The 26,130-nt window shown below is 42.3% G+C and overlaps 1 protein-coding gene across 5 annotated transcripts in view; it reads left to right on the top strand.

The window, feature by feature from the left end:
• The first annotated feature begins 383 nt into the window (after nt 1-383).
• Nucleotides 384-26,130, top strand: part of IKZF4 (IKAROS family zinc finger 4) — an 86,975-nt gene continuing 61,228 nt past the window's right edge. For 2 of the 5 annotated variants that reach the window (XM_044449496.1, XM_044449494.1), the window contains exon 1: nt 384-833. Coding sequence is in view for 2 of the 5 variants with exons in the window: in XM_044449492.1 (XP_044305427.1) it covers nt 3,480-3,507; nt 23,603-23,721 (147 nt within the window). In the remaining 3 variants the exon portion in view is untranslated. Of the gene's footprint in view, nt 834-3,268; nt 3,508-23,602; nt 23,722-26,130 lie in introns of those variants that run through there. The other 3 variants (XM_044449492.1, XM_044449493.1, XM_044449495.1) reach the window with 3 other exon arrangements.

The following is a 26,130-nucleotide window of genomic DNA, read 5'->3' as shown; positions in this document are numbered from 1 at the left end:
TACACTTTTCGCTTGATCGATTTGCAAAATACTAGAATTTGGGAATAGAGAAAATGTAGCTCACAGGGGCGGTGTTGCCAGCCATCCGTAATTCATATTCCATAGTGCATTACTGTTCTCTAATCATAGACTAAATATATACGTAGGGCAAATAAGACCCATATAGTTAATTAAGAATTAGTGGGTGGAGAGCAGTTGGGAGCTCCACCACCATAACTGCCGCCGTCCGGCTGGCTACCAGCCGACTATTCGGCTCGCAGGCACGCCCCGTCCGCGTCTCCCTTCTGGTGGGCTGTGTCGATGCTCTCGGCGCTCGGCTGTGCGGCCTGCTCCCTCTCCGCCTAACTCAAGACGCGGGTGCTCCTTCGCAACATCGATGCTCTTGGCCTTCGGAGCGTTCAGGACCCTCCGTTCTCGGGCTGCTCCTCCCCCGCGCTCCCGGCTACGGATTCTCCCTCCGCGCTTTTCTATCGACTCGCTCGGCTTTCTCCCTGCTTCCCTCCTGTCCGCGAAACGAGCCTCCTCAAGTGCGTTCGATGCGCTCCGTGCTCGTCCGCGCCTTCTCCTGACGGAACGATGCCCTGGGCGCTTTCTTTGACCACTCGAACTTCTCGACGCTCTTCTCTCAGTGCCTGTCTCCTAGCAGAGGGACCGGAAGTGGCTCGGGGAGGGGAGGGGGGCTCGGTCCCTCCTCAGGTGAAGGCGCTGCTGATGGAGCCGCCGTTGCGGAGCAATTGAGCCCCCCTCCAGCGCCCCCCACCCCCCTCCCAGAGGCTGGGCCGGGGGGGCCCTCCCCACAGTGAGACCGCTGGGTCTGGCGCCCCCCAACTCAGGTGAGGAGGAAGAGGAGCGAGTGTACGGGGGCCGGGAGGGGACAACGGGCAAAGGAGGAGTCGGAGAGTGGGGGTCGAGGCAGCGGAGGGTGCAATAGTTGGGCTTAGGGCAGTAGGGTTCAGGGCGGCTTTGGGGGAAGCGGTTGGCTTGTCAGTGGGGTCGAGGAGACGGTGTGGGTAGAAGCGAAGTGCGGTGTTTTATTGTAAGAGGTGGTAACTAAGGAACCGCTGGGTGCAGTGGGAAAGGTGCAGCGGAAACTTACCCTATGTTTTGGGGAAGCTGATGAGGATTTTTGTGGGGTTGTCGGCTACTGGGCAGGGAAGCAGAGGGACTGCATGTTTAGGGACTGTTTGCTTAGGGGCGGTGGTGACTGGTGAAGTTTCCCAGCTTCTGCGAGATGGTGTTAGCCAGGCGGATTGGTGAAGTGCTGGGAGACTAGAAGGGAGGGAGCTGTCACTTCAGTGTACACTTTCTCGAATGTGTTTCAAACAACAAATGCTTGAACATTGTGGCAGGAACATCAAATGATGCCTTGTGTCATGGCTCTGAATGCTACTCAGGTTTTGACAATTTGGTTCCATTGGTCAGAAGTACACCACATTTTGTCCTCATACATGTCTGACTATGCATTCATGAGCTGTGATACCATCTTTTATCTTCAGGAACATTTTTCTTTCCAGGGAAGTAATTTGGGAAAGGTATCTCTTATGGCATAGTATTCAGTGTACTTCTCTGCTTTTTCAGAGTGTCTCTTATATGCATCACTAATCAAAAATGAAAGAAAGGCTGATAGGATTGGGAATTTGTTAGGATCATCATCAGCAGCTCACATAGCTTGTAGAGATGGAACTAAAGGATTCTAATGAATTATCTGTGGTTCCTTTTGAAAGGAGAGAAACTTTCTCTCTGCAATAAACTTTACTGACAGGTCAGTTTCAGCTGCTTCCAAGATTCTAGCACTTTCTACATTGATTTATCTGCTGGAAAACAAAATATTTCATCTGCACAATGAGGGTAGACAGTATGGTTTTTTCCTGGGTAGTTGCGTGAGAGAGAAAGCCACCAAAAGTGTCAGCATTCCTCCCCCCCCGCCAAAAAAAAAAGCAGTCTGAAAGCAATGCTAAACAGCACCCTAGTTCTGAGAAATGTTATGACTTTATAGTAGGAAAAGTTCATGCTTGCTATTTTGCTTCTTTTTAGTTATTTGCATGATAATTTGCATTTTGGTTGGTGGGGTCTTTATTCAAACTATATAGGTGTCATGCTTAAATAAGGCTTAGTGGGCATTTTGCTCTGGAGGTGAACACTGGATATTTGAATTGAAATCCAGGCTTAAATTCCAATTTGCCTAGCTTCCAAGTTTGGCTGCTGTGGCATCTCTAATGAATAGAACAGTATAAGGTTTGAAACAATGGAAAAACATTAGACCTGTGTGCTAGTATTCTTACATATGCCATAATTGTGTAGGGGTTTATGACAGCATTTCTGTGTGGTCTTGCTTGAGAAATGCTGCCATGATTTTCTTGGCAGGCATTGGAATGATCACCCTTAGCTTTAGATTGTGAGTCATGGGGTGGCAAGTGACCACCATTGGTTGGAAAGTTCAATTGGATTGTAACTCAGTGGAGTCTTAGATCCAAGCTGACTCTCTGTGCCATGAATGCAACAATATCTGCTTACAAAAAGCAGCATTCATGGTGATAAAATGTTCTCTCCAAGTCAGTTGAGGCTCATCAGATAAAGGCAGGACTGCCATTCATTCTCTCGCATATGTTTAATGCCACTAAACATATATCAGGTGAGTGAATCTTCAGAAGGTTTCAAGTTTCTTAGTTTGGTGCATTTAAGTCACATGAGATGGCACTGGCTTTGTGGATAGGCTTTTTATCCCCAAACTGGTTGTTAGGTTTCAAGATGAACTTCTCTGCAGCCTTATTCAAGTAACATAAAGTGCAGGAATAGCCAAATATTTGTGCATTAGAAGCCCTGTTACTTTCTAACCCATAGTAGTTTCTTTGTCTGATGAGAGCAGCATTGCTGTCACCAGTTTCAAAATATTAGTGTTTAACAATATTTTTAAATATCAGAGTATATTGAGTAAATTTATCTCACTGACTTTCTTTGATTGTGAAATGAGGACAGTTCTAGTTATTGGCACAAAAACAGCACAGCTTTTTCATAACCTTGCTTGGGCTTCCCTCTGTCAGGTCTAATAACCTAATCTTATACATGTCTAAATTGGAAATAAATCCTACTCTGTTCAGCAAGGCTTACTTTCAGAGTTAGAGCCATGAAACTATAGGCAGAAATGATGATGATGATGCCTAGCATAGAGAGAGAGAGAGAATGAGAGAGTGCAAATGTGTTCTGAGTTATTATTTTCTATTTACAACGACACTATAAGGTAGGACTTTATTTATTTATTATATTGCAGATCATAGGGCAGAGAGAGAGAGACTTGCCTCAGGCAATCTACAGTTCATGGTAGAGAGAAGATTTGAACCAGGAACATCTGATTTGTAGCTCAGACTTCAGGCTGCTATGCTACACCAGTTCTCCAAGGAGTACTTTGTTGCTAACAACCATGTGAAACCATAACACTACAGCTGCTATTGTATTCCAGGTCTATCTGAGCTTTGTTTCTCATGAATGGTACTGATTATGCATTGACAGGTAAAAAATCTGTAATCACAATAAATGGATGTTTTGTCTTTTGCTACTTAATGCCTGCCTTAAAGGTGTGGTGGCAGAGTTAAGAGAAACTCTTGTGTTACAGCTTTCTGCTTGAAAAGACTCAGTCCTTACATGTTTCAGCAGCCATAACCTTCCTGATTTTACTCTGTGATCTCATGATTAGCCAGGAACTCTACCCATATGACAAGTCCTTATAGAAAGCCATTCTTGGTAGCTGCTTTGTAAATGTCAGTTGTGGTCTCCTGGAAGTTTGCTTCAGACTTAAGTTTTTGCAGAAACCTTCCTATTTAGTTTAGTTTTCAGTGGTGGGTATTGAGTCTGTATCAGGCCACCTCAACCCATGATGCTCAGTCAGTGAGAGCTTATTCTTTCACACTTGTTAGCAGTCTTTTCATTAGTTTGGATACTGAGATAGGGTATACTATCAAGCTTCCAAACAAAAACTTGGAGACTAAGGTTAGCTGTAGTTCCCTTTTCTAAAATAAAAGATGGAACAATTTAATGATTTGTTTTTCTGTTTAATCAAACCTCTCAGCTGAAATCCTTTGTCCAAGAATTTATTAATATCAATTCTTACATATTAATATCTAAGTTTGTTTGGATGATTCAGGACGGATGACATTTAAGAATAGGAAAAATTGTATAAATTTGTAAATATTCATAGCTACCCATTCTTTGCTCTCAAATGCATGTCCATGTGTGAGGGGTCTTTCACTGCTTGTAAGATTTGTTTAGGCTAAGAGCCTGGTGAGCCTTTGCTAGGAAGAAGTTCTACAACTGAGGAGTAGCAACTTAGAGGTACTTTCATGCAACTCTAATGGTCTTCTTCATGCTTTAAAGGGAGGGTGGGAAGGAGGCAGCATTTGTTGTGTTCTCTCCCGCCGCCCCCCCCCCCCAATATATATATATTCCAAAGCTTCCCATGGCTATGTCTGGAACAGTCATTGCAGCAGGATGGAAAACCTTCCCATCTAGCCTGCCAACTTGTTACCCATGATCCACCCACTCTGCTGGCAGCAGCTGATCGGAGATAACAGCTTTCCCATAAGAACTGAGGAGGTGAGAACTTTCCCCTTAAGCTAAAGGAGAAAGAGTCAAGAATTTATGCCTTAGGCCCTAATGATCTGTGGTACTTCTTGTACACTTAAAGTACATGGCCCTAGGCCTTAATATATGTCACCAGTTACAGACAGCAGTACATAGCGGTTAACTCTTTCCCCCAAGAATGCTACTAATATCATTGAGATAGGTTTAGCCAGGGTTCAGTCTGCAATGAAATTAAAGGGCCATAGGTATCTGGCCTCCCACCTTGTCAGGTAGAGGCTATATGAGGTCAACTGTGGGGAAGTAGGCATAAAATGTCAGAGTGAGCTAAATGGCAGGTGAGGTAGAAAGAAGCTAGGTTATTTCTAGCTGTTTTCTTTAGACTATTTCAATTTGAAGTGCCTGTATGCCTGTCATTAGTATTGTCAGTTGAATGGTGTTTCTGTATCACCTCTGAAAATATTAGCATTCAGAAGTGGCATACACCTTTTACTTTTAAAGGTCAGCTTTTCTTTTTCTGGGGAAGTTAGTGAAAGTACAACTGACTTTTGTGAATCTATCTGGGCATATGTTGAACGGGTAAACTTTTTTATCTTTTTGCATGGAAGAATGATGAAAGAAGTGGGGGTTTAATCTTATCTCAGCGGAGCTGCTAGTTGATTGATTGTATAACAGTGGAACCTTAAAGCCCTGCACTAGGAAGGAGCCTTTCTCCTTGAGATTAAAGCCATTTGGAAGGGGTCCGTAAATATCAGTCCTGCTGTTTGCAATGTCAAAGTTTCAGGGAGACCTGTTGTTCTTTTCTGGCACTGTGGGTTACAAGCCAGCCGTGCCCCAAGGAACGGATACCTTGCTGAAAAAAATGAAATACATGTGAAAGAACTTTAGAAATTACACTAGTAAAAAGTCTGCAGGGTATCCATGGTGGTATTTCACGTGATTTGTTTGCTTGGCATATGTTGGTTCAGCTGTCAGACCAAAAGAGAATGATTTATACTAAATTTTGCAACTCTTGTACAAAGATCTCCTGTCACCTTGCCAAAGATTCAAACACAAGCCTTCTGCAGTATGCTGAAGTTGGGGGTGTCACCCAGTTATTCATGCTTAAATTTGTATAATTTGTCTATTAGTAAAAACAATGCTGGAACAAAGACTATACTTGGCTTTTTTATGGTAATGTATGGTGTATAACAAGCATTTACTTGGGCATAAGAGGCATTTATTTTACTACTGAGAAACAAGAAGGAAGTATCAGCATATTTAGAAAAGCCAGAAAGTTTTCAGAAGTAGAAAAATATTGATGGGAAAAACCTTAAAGGGTCACAATCTCCCAAACAGCCCAAAGCCTGAATATGCTCAGTAGCCACAAAATGCTGTATTTGGACAAGAATGGGCACAGGCCACTGGGCAAAGACAAAGTGTAAAGGAGGATCCTGAAAAAGGGCATGCATGGCTGGAATACTGAATGCTCCTTATTGGCATTGTCATCCCACTCTCCCCCGCCCGCCAGTCCCAGTCCTTCTTAATAATATCCAATGTTGAATCTAAAAGCTGTTGCAAAATCTTGAAAATCCCAGATGCCGCTGCTTTGTTTTTCTTTTAATTCAAGCTTTTCTACTTGAGGTTACAGAGAAAAGGCTGAAAATATGATGAGTATTTCTGCTAGGAATGTAAGAGAGTGGAACCCAGATAAGATTTCCAGGGGTTGTGGTTCTCAGTGATTTGTTGGCAAACAGGCTTCTTCACTTAACACTTAAAGCAGTCTTACTGTTGCTAGATCAGTATCCCATACTTTAGTATCACTCATTCATATGACTGAGGGATATAAATAGGCTTAGCTCTCTTGCTTACGAAAACTACTTGGCTTAATTCACAGTCTCTCAAGGTAAGTGGTCAACTATGAGTTCCCTTGGAGAGCCCAGTCCCCTGCCTTCTTGCTCCCTTGCCTCAAACATAGATCTGGGCAAAACATTCAGCTTTGAAATATTTTTCTGAAACTGCAAGTTGTCCAAGTCACATTAGGCAAATATTCCTAATTAGCATAATTTACTCCATTTGTTGAGTTGATGTATGTAAGTTGCTGCGTTACCTTTCCTTACTATACCTTATTCATGGATGCTTTCTCAGTGATCATTAATTGACATACGTTAATATGGGGAGGATAAAGAACGCTGAAGGTTCTGAGGTCCAATAATTAGACTACTGGCATGACTGCTCATTTCATTTATTATATTTCTGCCCTGCCTTTTTCCTGCAAGAAACTCAAGGCAGTTTACACAATCTTCTTTCTTCCGTCCATATATTGTCATAACAGCCCTATGAGGTAGGCTAGGGTGGGAAACAGTGACTAACCCAAACTCTCCCAAGATGCTTCATCATAAGTGAAAACTAGAACCCAGATATGGATCTCTGTTAACTCTTCAAATACATGAAAGCAGTTTATACAGGTGTGTACTGTTGATCCTAGCTTTGCTAAGTGTTCAAATCATGTAATCCAACCACAGATGTTGCTGAGCTAGTCTCTCTTACACTGTAAGTAAATCACACATTAGCTCCATGTTTCCCAGTTAGTTTTCATCAGCCATGTCTTGATGAAAACTCAGTAGCTCCCCATCCCATAAGGCCCTTGTCACACAGCATTGTTTCAGCTCAATGCTAGCATCTGTGGAGGGATTACCATGCAAATTGATTGATCAAATGGACCACTCAGGAGAATCTCTTGCCCGCTTTCCTGGAAATGGAAGTCCTCAAGTTGCAATTGCTTTCTTGGGATGGTTGGCCTATACTTCTCATGACCAGCTGCACATGTTGGCCTGGGAATCATTACAGCAATAATCTGCTGGTAGGTAAGAGGCAGTGTTTCATACACCTTTTGTTTCCGAGGGCAAAAGAATTCCCTATGAATTCTCATTTTACATACTGGGCCAGAGAACCTTGTTTCTGGCTACTTGTAATTGCTGAGGTCCCTTAGTAATGTTAATCTGCATATGGTCTTCTGTGATGCAGAATTTGGCTGTTTGTTTCCTGGAGAAGTGAAAGTAGCCGACCTGTCTTCCCAGTTCCCATGCTATCTCTCCTCCCCATCTATTTCTGTCTTTTCAAGAAATGGGAATTTGACTATAGAGTTTCCAGCTGAGTTGAAAGGGAAGTGGCAAAATGAGGAGATGCAGGGCATTCCAGTGTGAAAGTTCGAATAACGCTGGCATGTGCATCTTTGGCAATGTAATGTAATGTAAAATAATTCTTATTGGCATTATCCTCATCCCTAGTCTTTAACTTCTTACAGGAGGACCAGAATCTGTTGTCATATGTGCTTAGCTCTTTGAAAAAAAGATCCCCAGTGGTAGCTCTTTGAGAGAATTTGTATGTAAATTTCTTCCAAAGAACAAAATTAAAGTGCATTAGCCTGCAAAGATAGGCCTAAGGGAAACATCCAGAGCTCTATTGGAATGAGCATGTAAGGAGTGCTAAATGGAAATGTTAAGTACTTTTCATATTAAATGCTGCAGTATGGAAGATGGATATTTGTTCTTTCATTAGCATAACATTGCACTGTTTTACAAATAGTCAGTGTGGGCTATAGCAGAAACATAGTGGCCCAGTTTGTGCATCACAGCAACCAGGAGTTAAACTAGGCAGCTATGGATGAACAGGAACATGTGAATGTGCTTGTTTTCAGCTGCCTGACTACTTCTGCTGTGATACTTGGTTTGTTTATTGTGACATATGAACCTGAATTGGCTTCTTGGGGGACAAAGAACACCGATGTTTAATCTGTGATCAAACCATGGGTTCAAATAACAGGTGGTTCATCCTGCGACAACTCAAGAGGTTTGGGTTCAGATGTTACAGAAAGCCACCCAGGAATGGAATGGCCCTGGATTATTTTATCACAGCTGGGTAGCTTGGGAACTGACATGCTCCCTTGCTCTTGAGTCATTTTCAACAATCCACACTTAACATGCTCACCACAACATAATGAACTGGAAGGCTATGGTTAATGTGCATGTCAAGTTTACAGCCATTAAAAAAAGAAAGTTGAGTATGTGCTTACCAGTGCTTAACTCTGGCTAGGAGACACTCTTCTGTTTGCACTAATAAGGCTGTAGATCATTTCTGGTAGACAAGTGTTGCCTTTCCAGCTCAGTCTCCCCTCAAGTGACTAACCAAAATGTTCAAACATATGTCAGTTCTTTACAATCATGCAATGGACTAAGGAAACTATTCCAAAGTTTTGCCAGTGTGCTTTGAAGCAAGAGGCCTAGAAATATCTTTCTGATGAGAGCTGCAGTTTAATTTTATTTGAAAGCTAACCATTGACTGTGTCTGCTGAGTGAGCAAAAGCAGAGATACACTCGATGTCTTCTCTTCCCTTGATACAATCCCGCTATGCATCTAGCCCTTGGGAGAATGACCATGGCATTCGCAGCGTTACATGTGGATCGATGCCCAGGAGGAACCCCATTTCACATTTCTAGTAGCCCATGTGTTAAGCTAAGAGCAAGCATCACTGCACTCCTGGACACCTGCATTGGCACCCAATCTACTGTTCGCAGTTGTTTTAGTAATACATTTTCTTACCAGCAGCTGGGGTTGCTCGGATATAGGTTCTTGTTGGTGCTGAAAGTTTTGTGTTAAGGAGTAGTTTAGTGCTGGGATTCAAGACCACACCTTTGCCTTGTACTTGATCTTTTGGTTGGGATACTTGATTTTTGCCATGTCTGCTATGGCAGCCATTTTATGGTGGTGTCCAGGACAGTTACTCAAATTGCCTGATAGGCCCATGACCCAAAAAAGTTGCACACGCCTGGTATATAAAATCCATGCCTTGGTCTTTAAGCATTGGTGCAAGAGCAGATGAGGCACAAGGTTAGCTAAGGTGTGTCAGAGCATTTCCGTTAATGCAAATGGAACAGTGATATGATGCCATGCAGGCTTTCTTTTCTGATGGTGTGTTCATTTGCACAGACTTCTGAATTTCATAGAGTTTTTTTCTGCCACAGCCAGAAGCCATTTAAGTAGCTGCATAATCTAAGCACTGGGAAAACATTTTCCTTGGTGCCTAATGGGCTGCAAGTTTGATAGCTACATTAGCTATTTGTTTACAAATACAAATGGTTTTATTCTAGGCTTGCTTTTGAAATGTTTCTAACAACCCAGGCTTTCCCCACTACCCTGATCCAAAAGGTGGCTCATCTGACTAACTTCTCTTTGCAGCAGAGATGGAAAAATAGGTCTTCACAAAGGAAAATAAACTGCTGTTCATGGAAACAATGGGCTGGAGAAAAACAGCAGAGATTTTCTAGATCTTACTAAGTCTTCCCTTAACTTATTAAGCTTTAAGGTGTTAATTACTGGCTTCCAGCAACTGTCAAATGCAGGGCTTATCAAAGGTCTTTGCTCCCCTCTGTGCTCCTGAAATCCCTGGCTGGAAACATATGATAGCCCACCGGCTTTTAATGGGAATTGGGTACTTAAGTACTGCTTTTGCCTCCCTTGCCCATTGCCTTGGCTTCCTATCTTGATGGCTGGCAGCATTTGATCAAAGTTGTGAAAGGGCTGCTTGTCCTCTTCCTCTCTCTCCCTGCATGCACAATTTTAAGCTCTTTCTGCTTCTCTCTTGCCATTGATCTCTTTATTTCTTCTACACTACTTCTCCTTGCTGAGCTCAAAACACACCACGTCTCAGTCCTGTTGTGAGGAGGTACAGTAATAGGGTAGCTTAAATAAAAGGTTTCTATGGTGTTAAAGGGGTTCACCCTGGTTTCTTAGCAGCAGGGAGGTGGCCCATCCGTAATCTCTCTGGAGTGTTCATTCTTAAGGAGTCACTTATGGCTTGTGTGCGGGTGTCTCTTTTGCAAAGACAGAATGGTGCATCCAGTTAAATTTTAATCAGTCCTGCTTTTTAGTGCAAAACCATCTCTGGGAATTGGTTAATATACTGTATTTCAGGTTTAACCTACACAAATAGTTGCTCACATAAGTGGCATAACATTAGGCAAGCTGATAATGAACAACTGCAGCGTTTTCTAAAGGGCTATGTGTAAGTTTGTGTCTTTGGAATCATTTGTGAAGTGTACCCTGATCACAGTGGAAACCCTTTTTCATGGAACTTTACTACTGATGTATGCATCTAAACAAGTAATATGATGCTTTATTAAGTTGGGGAGCTGTCTGAGGCGAGGCGAGGCTGTGTATTTGTAAGATCTCTTTGGTATGAGAAACAACTTGCATTCAATTTAGTGTATTTTCTGACAGTGCAGCCCAATACATGTTTACTAAGAGGCAAGCCACATTAGGTTCAGTGGGACTTACTCCAAGGTAAGTATGAGATTTGAGTGTAAATGTCTGAAATACATGAATCTGTGATGACATGAGTGACAAACCTACTGTAACCTTCCATAGTATAGCATTATCTAAATGGAGGGTACAGACATAAGGCCCGCAGCCCTGCTGAATCTCTCATGCCAGTCTCCCATCAATTTCAAAGTGATTGCTTTAGCAGTGAGGAAAGAGGTATCTGTATCTGGATTGCTAAGAGAATGGAGATAAACCTCCTCTTCATTTCCTCCTAACAAGGAAAAGGGATTTTTGAAGGTATGGATGTGCACCTGGGCTTGTGTATACCACATGCAGTGCTCAGGGCTGAGAACCTTGTACACCCTAATGTTTAACAAAACAAAACAGAAAGAACTCATAAGCCATTGTGAAATAATACAGTACATGATGTTACGTATTTTGTTTGTCAAACCCATTCTAAGATCTTAAATTTCAGTGTAGGACAAAAATACTTGAATCACCTCACATTGACTGTTTATGATTCATTTTCCAGCATTGTATTTTTATATTTTTATTTTTATTATCTTCCACATTTTGGCACATAGGTACAAAAATGCCCCCACTCTTCTTAAATATATGCAAATTTGGCAAGCACATATTTAAACAAGCAACATTTGAACATTTGGATGAAATCAAAATTCTATGTTCATTGAAAGAACTCCAAGGAGAGGGTATATTGCCTTTTTGTCTTACATATTTGCCCAGTTAAACCACACATTCAACCACAGCTACATGGATGGGTAACTGCAAGACAATCAATAATGTGTTTCCATAAAGACTTTAAATGTCACATGAGGTAAGAAATCTTCCCCTAGTCCCTTGTTAAGAGTGTTTAAAGGCTGCTCTGTTTTAAAACAATAATCTTTCTACACCCATGTTCTCTATTAGGGAATGTAAACTACAAACACTGTCAATTGTCTCTCTTCAATGTCCCCCTTGCCTCTATTCATGGATGATGATTTTGAAGCTTTCTCTATGACTCTCTTTGCACAAACCTTTTATTTTCTTTTGGGTGGTAGTCCAGGTCTGCCTGAGAAGATGGATTCACCCTGTCCTGTGGCTGAAGGCAGTGCTACTTAAACTCCCAAAGGCACCTGCACTTCGTATATGATGAGGAGCTGCAGGTGTACTGCTTTTGCAGAATTCACAAGTGACCATATTTTCTCCTACCTAGAGCATCTCCATTTGTTTTCAGCTCTATGATCTGGCCATAGAGCTAAGAACTCAATAGAGCTAAGAACTGACAGTTCCCCTAGCTCTGGATTGGCCACTTCCAACCTCTAGGGAAAACCTGCCGTTACATTTCTCCCACATGCTCCATGGATCTGCCCCCACTTTTGCACTCCAGCCAAGTTTCCCAGATTTTTGCTCTAACATGTACTCTAGGGCCTGTCAAATGAGGTGCCTGCCCACCAGACCACCCCAAAAGGCATGGGATCCCTTGCTGAAGGTTTAACACATGCTAGCAGGGAGAGCAGCTCCCAGCCCTGCGTTCTCACTGTCACCCAGAAAGGAAAGGAACCAACCCCGTCCAACTCGTTATTGTCTAGGCAGTAAACATCATCACTGCCTCTTGATCTTACTCTGCATTTCTGTCTAGAGAGAGAGACTAACAGGCAAAGGGGGAAAAGGTGATGTAGTCCATTACCTGCCTTGCAGGGTAGACTTTTGACAAGAGTCCCTTGTGTGGGCTGGAAGACTCATATTCAGAGCTAGCCTCTGCCTGCATACAGGGCTTGTCCCCTGCCCCCACCTGGGGTTAACTCCTGACAGACTTAGTCTGAACTTGAATGGTTCATCGCAATCTCCCTTCCCATTGGATTTTGCATTTTCCCTTTGAACTCCAACTAGCTCAGACTTTCTACTAAGCATACACATGTTGTATCCCTGAATAGTAAGCAAATTGCCCACTATTTTTAAATCTTTTTATGCACTCATCCAGGCTTCCACTTTCTGTTTACTAGTGCAAATTTTCCCAGGGATTTACCAAGCAATTTCTCCAGTGTTGTGAGAAAAACCTTTCCTTCTGCCTTTCTTTGCTATTTGAGCTTCTTCTTGGGAGCCCCTGAAATTTCCAACCTGAGAATTCTTGGTGCCTGTTGTTTTTCTTTTATTCCAGCATAGATAAAACAGCCACCAACTATCTCGCTGCTTGTCTTCCCTTCAGTAATTGCAAATGCAGTAGTTTGTCCCAATCTAAGAGCAACCTTGGCCAAGGAAGTATCAGTTAGGTGGACCAGGACAGGGGAGTCTCTTAAATGCTTGAAAGACTTTGAACCATAATTAGCAAACATATAAAACACCAGTGTTCCCACTTCTGTCAAGAAAATTGGCTTAGATTGTGCTTTACCCATGTCCCCACTGTCTCACAGGGCTTTCACATAGTATAAGGTTGTCCAGATTAGGTAGGACCTGTATTGCAAACTCATAACGGGCACAAACATTTCCTCCCCAATTCTGCTTCCTTTCACCTCAGTGGGTAGGATGGGAAAGGGAAAGATGTCCTGTGTACTCTGATCACTTGTCCTGCCTTGCATGGACTAGAGCAAGGAACTCATAGCTCAAGGACTGGACTCACAGTTGCTCCAGTCAATTGCCTCTCCCCATTTGGACTCAGTCTTGCTTGAAGTTGGACAATGAACCTATGGATCGTCCCTAAATATACCAGAGTTTCACACACACTCCTCTCAGGGGCAAGAATACCTTCCTTGCCCTTGCTTTCAGCCTTGTCTTGGTCATCAGCCAACCAGCCTAGCAAGACAGGTGGTATGGTTGTATGGGATACCACCACCCACTTATTCTGAGCTTCTTAAACCACCCTAAAGGGGAAGGCTGTTTCATGAAGGCTTACACAAACATTCACGCATAAGTAAAGTTTGAAGATCAACCATCAAATAAACCTCACATGTTGTTCTTGTGGCTGCTGGTACACCATTACCAAATCCTGCATGGGGACATCTAGAATTTCTCTAGAGTTAAAACTAGTTTCATTTTTTTCCTCACTGCAGTCTCAAAGGGACTATTTGTCTATTTGTCAGGGGGGTAGACCAGTCAGAAATCTCTTCAAATGGACCCATTTTTTAGTATCAAAATGAAGTCTCCAGAGGCCATTTGAGATTGCCTTGTCTGTGGTTGAACCCTGGCCAGGCAGAATAGCACAGAAAAAAAAACACAACCCCATCCTTTTACAGACTTCCTGGGTTGCAGTAACCCTCTACACCATACTCTCACCATTCTTCCAGGTGGACAAACCTGGGAGATATTTTGAAACAGACCCTCCCATTCCCCTGATACTGAACAAAATTGTAACAAGCAGAGTTCTTTGAAGGAGGTCACCACTACTGCTAGTGGCCTTGGACTGTGAAAAAGCAAAGACTTTTGGAGGAAATAGGCCTCTATATCTTTTTGCAGCTGCCAGGGTCCAGCAGGAGAACCAGCACATCCTGCTTGGAGTGCCAGAACTGTGAAGCAGATTACACAGGTTTTGCTGGGGGTGTACAATCAGAGGAAGATTTACCGTTTATTCAGAGATACAGGCAGCATGTAGGTACTCCCTGAAGGGACTACAAAAATGGAGTCTGTACAGGATGCTTTTATAACCTATCAGTTACATACACAGTTTGGGGGAGGGCGGGGGATTACATGGGCAGTTTACTAGAGGCACATGAGAGTAAAACAAAAGGGGTGAATGGATGAAGACTAATAACACAAAAGGAAGAACTTTCAGGACAGGCAAACATTAGCATATTGCTGCTGCTGTTACACTTTTATACCTCCCCATAGCCCATTGGGTTCACTGGGCAGTTTACAGATTTAAAAATATACATAGGAACAACAAAATAAAAATGTGATGTCAAGGGGGAAGGGCACAGAGGCAGTATCAGTGATGACAGACCAATGAACGTGGTGTAGGCCACTCAACATGCCATGGGAGGCCCACCTCTTCCAGAGGCAGGAACGGCAGATGTGGTGTGGTGCACAGATCGAAGGTGTACCAAAAAGAAAGAAGGTTCAGGACAGGCATCCCTTCGCATATCTATGGTGTAGGTGGGGGAACAAGACGTTCAGCATGGATTCTTGATCAGATCAGGAACTCACCTTAAGTCTAAAGCTGTTCTTACCCTGCCAGGCTTTTAGCTGCCATATTGTGGCAGAGCTTAGCTCATTTTAATCCTGACAAAAGAAAATGATAGATCACGATGCAGACAATATACAACATTTTGGTTTTCATGGTGCCAGAGATGCCAGTACTCTCCCGTCCACATTTTATCAGTATTTTGGGTTCAATGACACTCTTGCCTTTACTGAGGTGCATTTGTGTTTGGTTCAAAATAGCTTAATGTGATGTTATTCATGTATTATATTTACATATGTTAGAAATGTTGCTCCTCATTTTTAAATGGTGGACTGTGATGTCTGGGAATCTCTGATGTATTGGGGAGGAGACTTAGGGACGTGACCCTGAATCCAGGATCTGCAGTTGGAATGTTCATGTGTATTGAAGCCTTTCTTCTGTTTAGAAACTGGGGTTTTTCTTAATGTCTTGTGGTTGGTAGGAAAAAAGAATAAATTGGATTAAGCTATCTTTGTGTAGAGCTACTGAATCAGACTGGTACGCAGATCCTAAATATTTATGCCAACATGTCTGCTTGGGATGCCAACATAATACCGTGTTTGGCATTTTGTTGGCATGACCCACACTGGACACTCCTTTCTTGGCATAGTAATGCAGGACTCTACAAATCCTGGAGTAGGGAAGAGATTCTGAGAAATGCAGAAGCTCTGACCGCTGGGGAGACTATCTGAGTCACTGGCACATGCTGCTTAAACATCTTGGACTTTTCTCCATGGAGGCTGAGAATTTGTTCTGGAAAGAAAGAAAGAAAGAAAGAAAGAAAGAAAGAAAGAAAGAAAAAGAAAGTTAGGATTGTTAGAATTCTGTGAAAACCTGTAGTTCCCATTAGTTACAGTTCTGTATATTTCTCTTGCACTCCGTGTGGAAAGAGGAAGAGATCTTGACTAGGAGCTATGACATGCTGAATGTGTTCACATTTTACACTATCCTCCCACCCAGCAATAGCCTGTGGTGGTTGAATGTGTGTGAAACAATGCAGGTTTGTTGTCCCCCCCACCCCCACCCCCACCACTCTCCTTTTACACTTAGCTGGAGAACATCATGGTAGGAACAAGTCTTTCTCCCCTCCCTTCTGATCATGAACCTCTTTGGACTTGGTGTGGCTTTTTATTTTTTTACCCTCCTCCCCCATGAATCCCACAGATATGAACAGCCCCATCAGAGTTCCTCAGTGGCACCTTGGTTATCAACAAGAATTGTCAGGGTGGCTTGTTGCCCATGCACAATCCATCCAGGGGAAATTGGTCCAGGTTTGCACAACACGACAACCCTGCTGGAACCCTGAGCAGGTTGCGTTGTGAGAATCCAGTCAGTGGCTCAGTATTTGTATTATCCCCTTGTTACTGGGTATTATCGTGATATCAGAATGCGGTGGCACCAGCACTGACTCCTCCTTTGACTTGGCCCCAAATTCCTCCAAAGAGGTGCTGTGGCAGGGCTCCGAACCCTCAGAAGTCTGCATGGGCACTCGGCTCTGTTCTTATTTCTTCCTCTCTCAACTGCAGTCCTGGCATGCTTGCGCCCACATACCCCACAGCTGGTGTTTGAAAACCACCGAGCCAGTTTGTGGGGCTACTACAGCATTGGTTCCTTGGCCCCACTTTCCTTTTGCTACCAAACCAATCAGCACTGGACTGTTAGGCTTTTTAGGCCCCTCTTTTCATATGCCAGATCAGCTGCTCAGATTAGAAGTTGTGTCAGGATTTTTTGGCCCCTCTGCAAGCCACAAAGTAAACTCCAAGAGCCACATGTGGCTTGTGAGCCTTCACATAGTTACTGGCAGTAAGAGTCTTAAGGTACAATATTCTGTTATTGTCACACCAGTTTTGACTTTGGTCCTGCCCACTACTACAGGAATGTGCCCTCCAAAAAACTTTTCTGAATTGGAATTCATCCCTGAAGCTGAAATTGGTTTAGCACCCACTTTGGCAGCACCTTCATCTTTTTATTTGGTAAATACTAATTTCCCCTGTCTTTGTCTTTCTATCCATTATGCCTGTTAGAGTTAGTATAAAATCCCATGTTAGAGTGAATGGGTATACTAACAAAGTTTTTTTCTTCTTTGTAATGAATGTGAATGAGTGTCTATGATGTGTACAAACATCTAAGAAAACAGAGTTTATACCTTTGGACTTCTTAAAACATTCTCTCTAGTTTAGGAGAAACTGTTCCCCTTCTGTTTAAGAAACATAGTGCATAGACCTGCCATGTGTTCACTGATCAAACAAAGGAGATCCATGCACAAAAGCAGACCTCTTCATGAGCTTCACTTGCTGGATGAGAAACCAAAGGCAGAAGTTGGATGTACATCCAAGCGCATGTTTTCTATTTGCACTGTAGCCCTTTCACTAAGATAAATGCACACTCAAAATGTGGATGGGAATGAACATGTAAAAGCACGTCTGAATACAAATCCCATTGGAACTGATGTATATCAGCACTGGGTATGTATCTGATTTCCATGCACAGTTCCCATTCTAGCCACTGGCCTGCTTCTTTGCACAGATCTCCTTTGTTGGATCAGGGCATAAAGAGTTTAGCAGACTGAGTTTCTGCTTTTTTAAGAAGCATTGTCAGACATGCTTCTAAACTTTAACAGTGCTTATTAAGCTGAGATTCTAAACGTTAATGAAATCTCAAAGTGAATGAAAACTGGGAAGTCTCCATAAGAGATGGCTATGGAATTGCCAAACTTACTGCCTGCCAGAACAATAAAAATCAAAAGTAAAATGCCAAGAGGAAGTGCACTTCAAGTATTAAGACAAGTCAAAAACAAAAAACAACAAAAACAAAACTGTTAGGGGTAATGCTTGCTTTAACTAATACCAAACAGTCCATTAGTCCAACTTCGTAGGTTATACAACCCCCTGGCCATCTATATGCTGTTGATTAAAAGCGGAAGTGAGAAGCGTGTGGGAAGCAGCTTGCTCGTTCACTCTCACTAGCGTGTGGCAATGTGAGCTAGGTCAGTATCTTACTTGGCTCTGCTTGTATGTGATTTTAACTATTTGTGCTTTTTCTGCTGTTTTAATACTGTTTGTTTAATCATGTTGGTTGATTAACCACTCTGGGAACCTGTCAGGTTTCTAGTTTTGTTTTGTTTTGTTTTAAATATAGTTCCCCAAGATGGAATGAGAAATAAAGTGTTAGTTCATAGCATGGCAATAAAAACTGGCTGAAAACTAGAATCTTTCCTCGTGATCCACTGTTAAATAAAATCTCTTAAGAAATAGCTTCCTCACTTACTGCCTCTAGAGCCATTTTTGTATTTGGCTTTAACAAGGCTTCCCATGAACTCTAATAAACTGTGTGTGTGTCCATTATTTGGTTGTCTGGCCAGTATCCACATTGGTTGTTTGGGCAGTATCCAGTGTTGCCACAATTCTTTTGCCATTGACATAGTGCTTGCGTGGGCCACCTCTAGCACAACGCTAATAGTATATGTGGGAGCAGTGTGTTTCCTCTCAAAACCTTTGGTTCCTGTATATGCTATCGGGGCTGTGACAGGGGTTGCTCCTAATAGTGCCATGTCAATTCCATAAGCAAACTGGCAGCAAGGGATATCACTTGTGGTTCCAAATTAAAAATGGTTTGGTCCATCCCTTTCCCCCCAGTTTCAATATGGGACAACAGCAATGTACAGTGAAATTACAAATCCAATGATTAAAGAGCATTGGATACCTTTTTAGCCTGTCTAATGGATTCCTTGGCACAGAGAACGAAGAAGTTTTCTTTTAATATCAGTAATTTCTGTGAATACCTGACATTTCTGTCCATCCTCATGCAGGACAATTAAAAAAGACTATTCCTAATGTTAAATCATCCTTGGTGACATATTATATAAGGAAAATATGAGAAAACCTTTTACAAAGGCAATGCATTATTAAATGCCTGGGAGATGTGCCTTATTTTATGATACTAAGCATAACCATCATGACCATGAAGTGATTAAAGGGCCTTTTCCCCAGTGGCCCCACTCCTCTGAAAAGCACCATCATCAAGGCTTTTAGGAAGGGTCTGAAAACCTCCTTGTTTACTCTGGCTGTCCCCTGATAAAGCGTGTCTGTTTCTTGCTTTTAGACCATTGTTTTGATGGAATTGTATTTTATTGGTGTAAGCTGCCTTGGAAAAGCTCTGTCCTGAAAGGCAACCTAGAAATATTTTGAATGAATGAATGAATGAATGAATGAAGCCTGTATCAGTTTGTGAGCATGCTAGTTCCATTGATTTCAGGAACCTTGCTTGGTTAAAACCAAGCATAGGCCATAGGTGTGATTTCTGACGGCATTTTAGTTTTGTTTTTAACAACATAATGGTTTTTAGTGGAAGGGAGTTGGTAATTTAGATAAGTCTATAGTCAAAACTCTGTGCTACCTAAATGGATAGTAATACTCTGCCAAAATAGCCTTCCTAAATATATTCCATAGTTGGATTACTCAGGACACATGGTACAGTTTGATCAGGAACATCAAAGCTGGAATTAGATAACATTTTCTGAGATTATCCTAGCATGTTACAATGTAATCCAGTAGGCAGAACTATTTACATTCATTTTTGCTTTTTGAATCTCTGCAAAGCAGTATTTTTGTAGTAGTAGCCTTAATTCAGTCTGAAAGCACCTACTATATTTTGCCTTATGCTGATATTTTTAAAAATTATTTAACACTTTTATTCTTGCCATTCCTTTGTTCAGTGCAGCTAACAAACTTGTTTATTTGTTTATCTATATGTTGCCCAATAGCAAAGGCTCTCCAGGCAGTAAACAAAACTTAGGAAAAACAAATACAAAAAAAATCTTAAAACTCCGAAACCACAATAGCAAGTGCAATTGAATTAGCATAGAAGCATAGCAGTGGCACAGAAGAAAATGCAATTAAAAAGAAAGTTTAAAAGTTTAACTGTTAAAATGCTGGGAGAATAAAATGGTCTTCACCTGGTGCCAAAGGAAAAAAAGAAAAAATACATAGGTACCAGATGCATCTCTCTGGGGAGTTCATTCCACAACTGGGGTGCCACAACTGAAAAGGCCCTCCTCCTGGCAGTCACCTGCCCCACTTCCTTTAGGCAGGGCTCCCAGAGAATGATCCCTGAAGATGACTTCTGTGTTCTAGTTGGTACATATGAGATGAGGCGATCCTTCAGATAACCTGATCTAAACTGCTTTAGGGCTTTGAACATTAGTATTAGCACTTTGAATTGGGCCAGGACTTCAGCTGGCAGCTGGGGAGCTGGAAGAACACTGCTGTAATATGTTCTCGTGAGCAAGTCCCCATTAACAGTCTTGCTGCCCTGTTATGGATCAGTTGATGTTTCTGGACCACTTTCAAAGGCAGCCCCATGTGCAGTGCATTGCTGTATTCCAAATGAGAGGTTACCAGAGCATGGAGAACTGTAGCTAAGTTCTCCTTGCCAGATAAGTTCATAGTTGGTATATCAGCTTGAACTGATAAAATTTGTTCCATGCCACAAAGTCTACTTGTGCCTTAAGTGACGATTCTGGGCCAGGAGCACCCCCAAACTATGAACCTTGTCCTATAGGGGGAAGACAGCCCCCTCCAGAACTGGTTGAATATCACCCAAATGGACAAACTGCCCACTAAAAGCAGCTTGGTCTTGCCTGAATTGAGTCTCAGTTTGTTGGCCCTCGTTACCAGGCTCAGACATTCAGAGCAACTACTGCCTCACCTTGGTTTAATGAAACACAGAAGCAGAGCTGAATGTCATCCACTTATTGTTGGTACCTCAACCCATACATCTGGATAACCTCCTCCTGCGGTTTCATGTAGATATTAAACAGCATAGGAGAAAAAATAAGATCCTGCTGTACTCCATGGTATAACTGCCATGGCACAGAGAAATAATCCCCCAGCACCACCTTCTGGATTTGGCCTGTCAAATAGGAGCAGAACCACTGTAATCGAGTGCTTCCTACTTCTAGCCCTGCCAGCTTATTCAGAAGATTACCATGGCTGATGGTACTGAAAGCTACTGAGAGGTCCAAGAGAATGGACAAGGTTGCATTTCCCTCCTCTTTCTCCCCACACAGCTCTTCCCACTTGGCAGCCAATTCCAAAACCAGGTCTGAAGTCTGATTGAAATGGGTCTAGATAATCCATTTCATTTAAGAGTGCCAGGAGCTGTTCAGCCACTACCTGCTCAAGCATCTTGCCTGGGAAGCAGATGTTGTTATTAACATCCTCTGGGTCCTGGTTATGCTTTTTCAGAAGTGGCTTAATTACATCCTCTTTTAGAGAGGCTGCTGCCATTCTCTCCCTCAAGAAGGCACTTGCAGCCTTCTTGATCCAAGTAGAAATCCCTTCCTTAAGTCTTGTAATGAGCCATGATGGGCAAGGGTCAAGCATACAAGTGGCTGGCCAGACTTTACCAAGCATCTTGTCCACATCCTTGAGCCTCAATAACTGAAGCTCATCCAATAAAACTGGACCAGACAGTGTTCTGGATGCCTCTGGTGGTGGAACTGTGTTGTGATGTCCAATTCATCATGAATCCAAGCAACTTTGTCTTCAAAATGCTGTGCAAATTCATTGCAGCAAGCTACTGAGGCCCCCACAATTTATTTTTCTTTTCCGGAGTATAATATGCCGTGAACTATTTGGAAAAACTCTGCTGGACAGCACTGAGAGGATGTCATGCTGGTGGAAAGGAGCTGCTGCTTTGTGACCCTCACCACCGCAGCGTAGGCTCAGCAATAAGCTCTAATCTGTGTGCGATCTGACTCAGCACAAGCTTTCCTGCACTGACACTCTAGCTGTTTCCCCTCTTGCTTCATTGCCCTTAACTCAGGAGCCGGCCAGGCTCTGCTGGAGGGAAGAAAGTGCTTGGGAGCAGACCTGTCAACTGCCTGAGTCGTCTGTGCATTCTACAGAGCAGCCTGGGCTTTGACAGGAGCATCAGCCATGCCAGCCAGACACTCCCCCAGAACTGTTCGTAAACCACTAGGATCCATGAACCTCTGGGGGTGGACCATTTTAAAAGGCCCCCCACCCTTGCTGAGGCAAAAGGGAGCCAAAAGTCTAAACCTCAGTAGGAAGTGATCTGACCACGACAAGGGGGTTAATGTTAATACTCCCTCTTCCAGAGCACCATTTATGCACTTATTTGTTACATTTAAATCTCCCCTTTCCTCCAAAAAAACGAAGGCAGCATACACAATCTCCTTTACATTTTACCCTGACAACTCTCCTGTGAGGTAGGTTAACCTGAGAGTTACTGATTGGCCTGGTCACCCAGTGAGCTTCATGACTCAGTGGAGAGTAGAACCTGGATCTCCCAGGTCCCAGTCCAGCATTTTAAGCTCTGCATCACACTGGCAAGAACCATAAAATGTGATTAAGTAAAAAAAGTGTGCTATATCTATTAATCACACTAATTGCTTCTAATGCAAAAAAACCCAAAACATTTCATTGTTGCGGTTCTTCGGTAACATAATAAAGAAGAATGGATCTGGTTTAGCTGATCACAAGTATCAAAGCATAATAGAAAAATACTATGTAAATCCTTGAAGAGACAGTAGGCTTCATTGACCATAGGATACAAGATAGTCAAAAATAATATGGATCATCTCATAGTACCATGTTTGTTTATGACAGTGCATGTAGTTGTTAAGCTGGCAACAAGGGCAGTAATGCTGGAAAGATTCAGTCCTGCGTCTGTTCAAGGATCAGGTAGGAGACTGGCAGGCAGCATTTCACATTTTCATTATAGCTGTGTCGTCTTGTAAGATCTCACATACATCTACAGCAAACTGGAGTAACACATTTGATATATGTCAGTCATCCAGGGCACCCTCTGGTCCAGTTCAGTTTTTGAGAATGTGGACAAGACGCTTGCCAAGCCCAGCCAGCTACCTGTTTGCTCAACTCTTGTCTATTTTAACTTGCTTGGCTTACATCTAACAAGGAGGGAGTAACAAGTTCAGGAGATAGCAGTTGCCTCAGATAGGAGCCAGTAGTCTCATCTGCTTTAAAGGAGGGTGAGACATGAGTGCTACTGAAGAAATGTGCCTTGGGCATAGAAGATCTAAACAAATAATTATTGGTGGTTGTTGTTTCTCTCCTGGGTGAGTTGCTGGAATAGGCGGTTGTTGATCATCTCCAGGAATTCCTAGATAAGAGTGTTTTCTACATCTGATTCAATCAGATTACAAATGTGGGTTTTGTAGAGAAATTGCCTTGGTTACCTTGTGGAATTACTTTTGCTTGAAGAAAGGTACATGACTCAGTTGATCCTCTTGGACCTTTCCCTTTCCGCATCTTTCAGTATTGTCTACCATGATAAAATTCTGCATAAAGCTACCTGAATTACAGGTAGTGGCATTAGATAATAGTAGGCTCTATTATTTGGATGGAAAATTCCAGAAGATGGTGCTCAGAAATGCTGCTTGAATCTCCAAGACTGGGCTTTAGAATCCTGCAAAGATATATTTTATCCCACATAGTCTATCTACCTGAAACTCAGTGCGGCCATCCAAAGATTTGAAGTTATATAAATGTGTGGATGATTTGCAACTCTACTTGTCCTTTTTTCGTACCTCAGGTGAGGCAGTGGGACTACAGAATCAAAGCCTGGGCACAGTAATGGACTGGAGGATGGCCCACAAGCTGACCTTTAATCCAGGCAATAGAAATATCGTTAGTAATTGCCCCACTGCCCAGGTGAGTGGAAGTCGACCTGTTGCACTTTGCCAAAAGGATCAGGGACTTAAGTTTTGGGGTGCTTCTTGATCTGTCTTTCACACTAGAAATGAAAGTTACTACCATGTCATGAAGGTCATTTCTTAAGCAGCTTAGGCTGTTACCTTACCTGGACCTTATCCATGCCCTAGTAACCCTGTGTTTATTATGTTGCACTGTGTGTAGGGGTGCCTTTGATGACAGTCCAGAAACTTCATTTACTTCAGAACATAGCCCCAGGGTGACTCTCTGACATCAGGTGGTATGAACATATCACACTGCTGCTTTGCTGATGACACTGGCTCTCAGTCCATTTCTGGACCTATTTTTGTCATTTAAGGCTATTTGCAGGTTAAGACCAGGGTACCTGAAGGTATCCAGATCATAAGAACTTGTTGAAATACTCTTTTCCAAGAGTTTCTACCAGCTGAGGTGCTGTGGGTATCTGTTTTACTTTCTTATGCATTTAAATTTGTTATTCCTTTAATTTTGTTTTATTTGGGATCTAGCCTTTATTTTTTTATTAGGTTTATATCCTATATTTTTTCTTGCAAAGAACTCAAAGCAGCTTATGTCATTCTCTTCCTCCTGCTTTCAGTCTATCACCACAACAACTACCCTGTGAGGTAGGTTGGGCTGAGAGTCTGTGACTGACCGACCCAAAGTCACCCAGTTGGGACCATGGCTGAGCAGGGACTAGAACCCGGATTGTCTGAGTCCCAATCCTGCACTATGGGGTTCATATGCTTTAAAAAGTATTCATTTTTATATTCATTGTAATCAACCCTGAATACATGGTTATAGGGCAGCATAAACCTATTTTTAATTAGCAAAGATTATCCAGTGTTACAATTTTCATTATGCAAATTTACTTACATCCAGTATGTAAAATTGTAATACTAGATGTGGTCCATCAACCATTGCCCAACATCAATTGCTCATCAACAGACACATTAGAAGTGCATAATCTATCTTTCAGGTAATGCTGAGTCATTTTGTTAAGCATATCAGGTGGTTTTGTGCTCCAGTGATTAGAAATATTGAGAAACTGGAAAATGTTTCTCTGTTGACCTTCTTTTATGTTGGGTGCAGAATGCCAATGTGCAGAGAACAGCTTAGGCTAGCCAAATAGGAGCTGAAAGAGACTGCTGAACCTGTAGATTTCCATCTTCTTCAAAAGCAGAATGTAAGCAGCATTGTTTGGTCTCGGCAATGAATACTATAAGTACTTGCAAGAAGTGCTGCTGTGCCTGTGCGTTCCTTCATGCAGGATGGCCAGTATCTTATTCCTGTTTGGCTTCCCTGTGCAACAACATCTGATGGTTTCATGTTTGCTGGGCCCATTGGATCCTGTTGGAATGAATAAGATTGTCCATAGTGTTGCCATGCAAACCCTCTGCCCACATAGCATGTTTATGTTCCGTTATGTGTTTCTATTTTAAACTTAAAGCCTCACATTCAAAATGTATGTATACACAGTTCAGAATTGTCCTGACTTGCTGCACTGGTACAGCAGTCTGAGTGCTTTGAAGCACTGATGCTCTTTGACCCATGACATTGCATTCTATCCCATTTACTTATCTTTTTAGTAGGAGAGGCTGTAAGGTGTAGGTTGGGAATATCTCGTAGGAAACCACTGCATTCTGAATAAGGAAGAGGTCTGCATTCACTTGATATGGTTTTCTGCCTTCTGGGATTTGGATATAGCCCGGAAGAACAAGGATATGCAAAGGTCCGGCTTGATTTCTTTTCACTGTGGCTTTTCAGTTGTTGCTGTCTTCAAAAAATTGCTGATCTTTCTTAAAGGATGCACATAAACAGTATCAGGCAGAGGTTATGGGGTGTGTGTGTGTTTAAAATAATTGGACTACTTCTGAAGGTTTTACTCCCTAAGTTTTGTCACTTGGGGGGAAAAAAGCCCTTATTTCAAAAGTGAAAAGAACTTCAAGGGCTTCTGAAGCCACTGTGCTCTACTTTTACTGTGCTAATGTTCTTAATTCTCGGAGCCTGGAGGGGATTCTAGACGTTGGCCCTGTTTCTCTCTTGCAGTACATGAAAGATTGGAAACTTACCTATATTAATGTTGAATCCCAAAGAAGTATGTTTTTCACTTTTTTATGCAGTGTGGTGATAAATTATTGCCATAATGTTTTGTTTGTTGTTGCTAGGGGATTCACTGCACAGAAAACATTTGCTTTCATTAATTTTATTACCTTTATATGAAATTATAGTACTTGGTTTAGGCTTGCAGAGGGAGCTGCAGTATAGTAAAGCTATTACACACTTTTTGTTGAAGTCAACAAGTAAATGTGCAACAAAAGGGGATGGTTTTCCTAATAAGATTACTTGAGCCATGTTAGCCAAGTTATTCTTTCCTACAAATGGAGCTCA

This window comes from Varanus komodoensis, unplaced genomic scaffold (genome assembly GCF_004798865.1).
Source record: "Varanus komodoensis strain SLA01 unplaced genomic scaffold, ASM479886v1 scaffold59_1, whole genome shotgun sequence".
Lineage (NCBI taxonomy): Eukaryota > Metazoa > Chordata > Lepidosauria > Squamata > Varanidae > Varanus > Varanus komodoensis.
The sequence above is the reverse complement of the archived record's forward strand: the minus strand, read 5'-3'. Positions and strand labels throughout refer to the sequence as shown.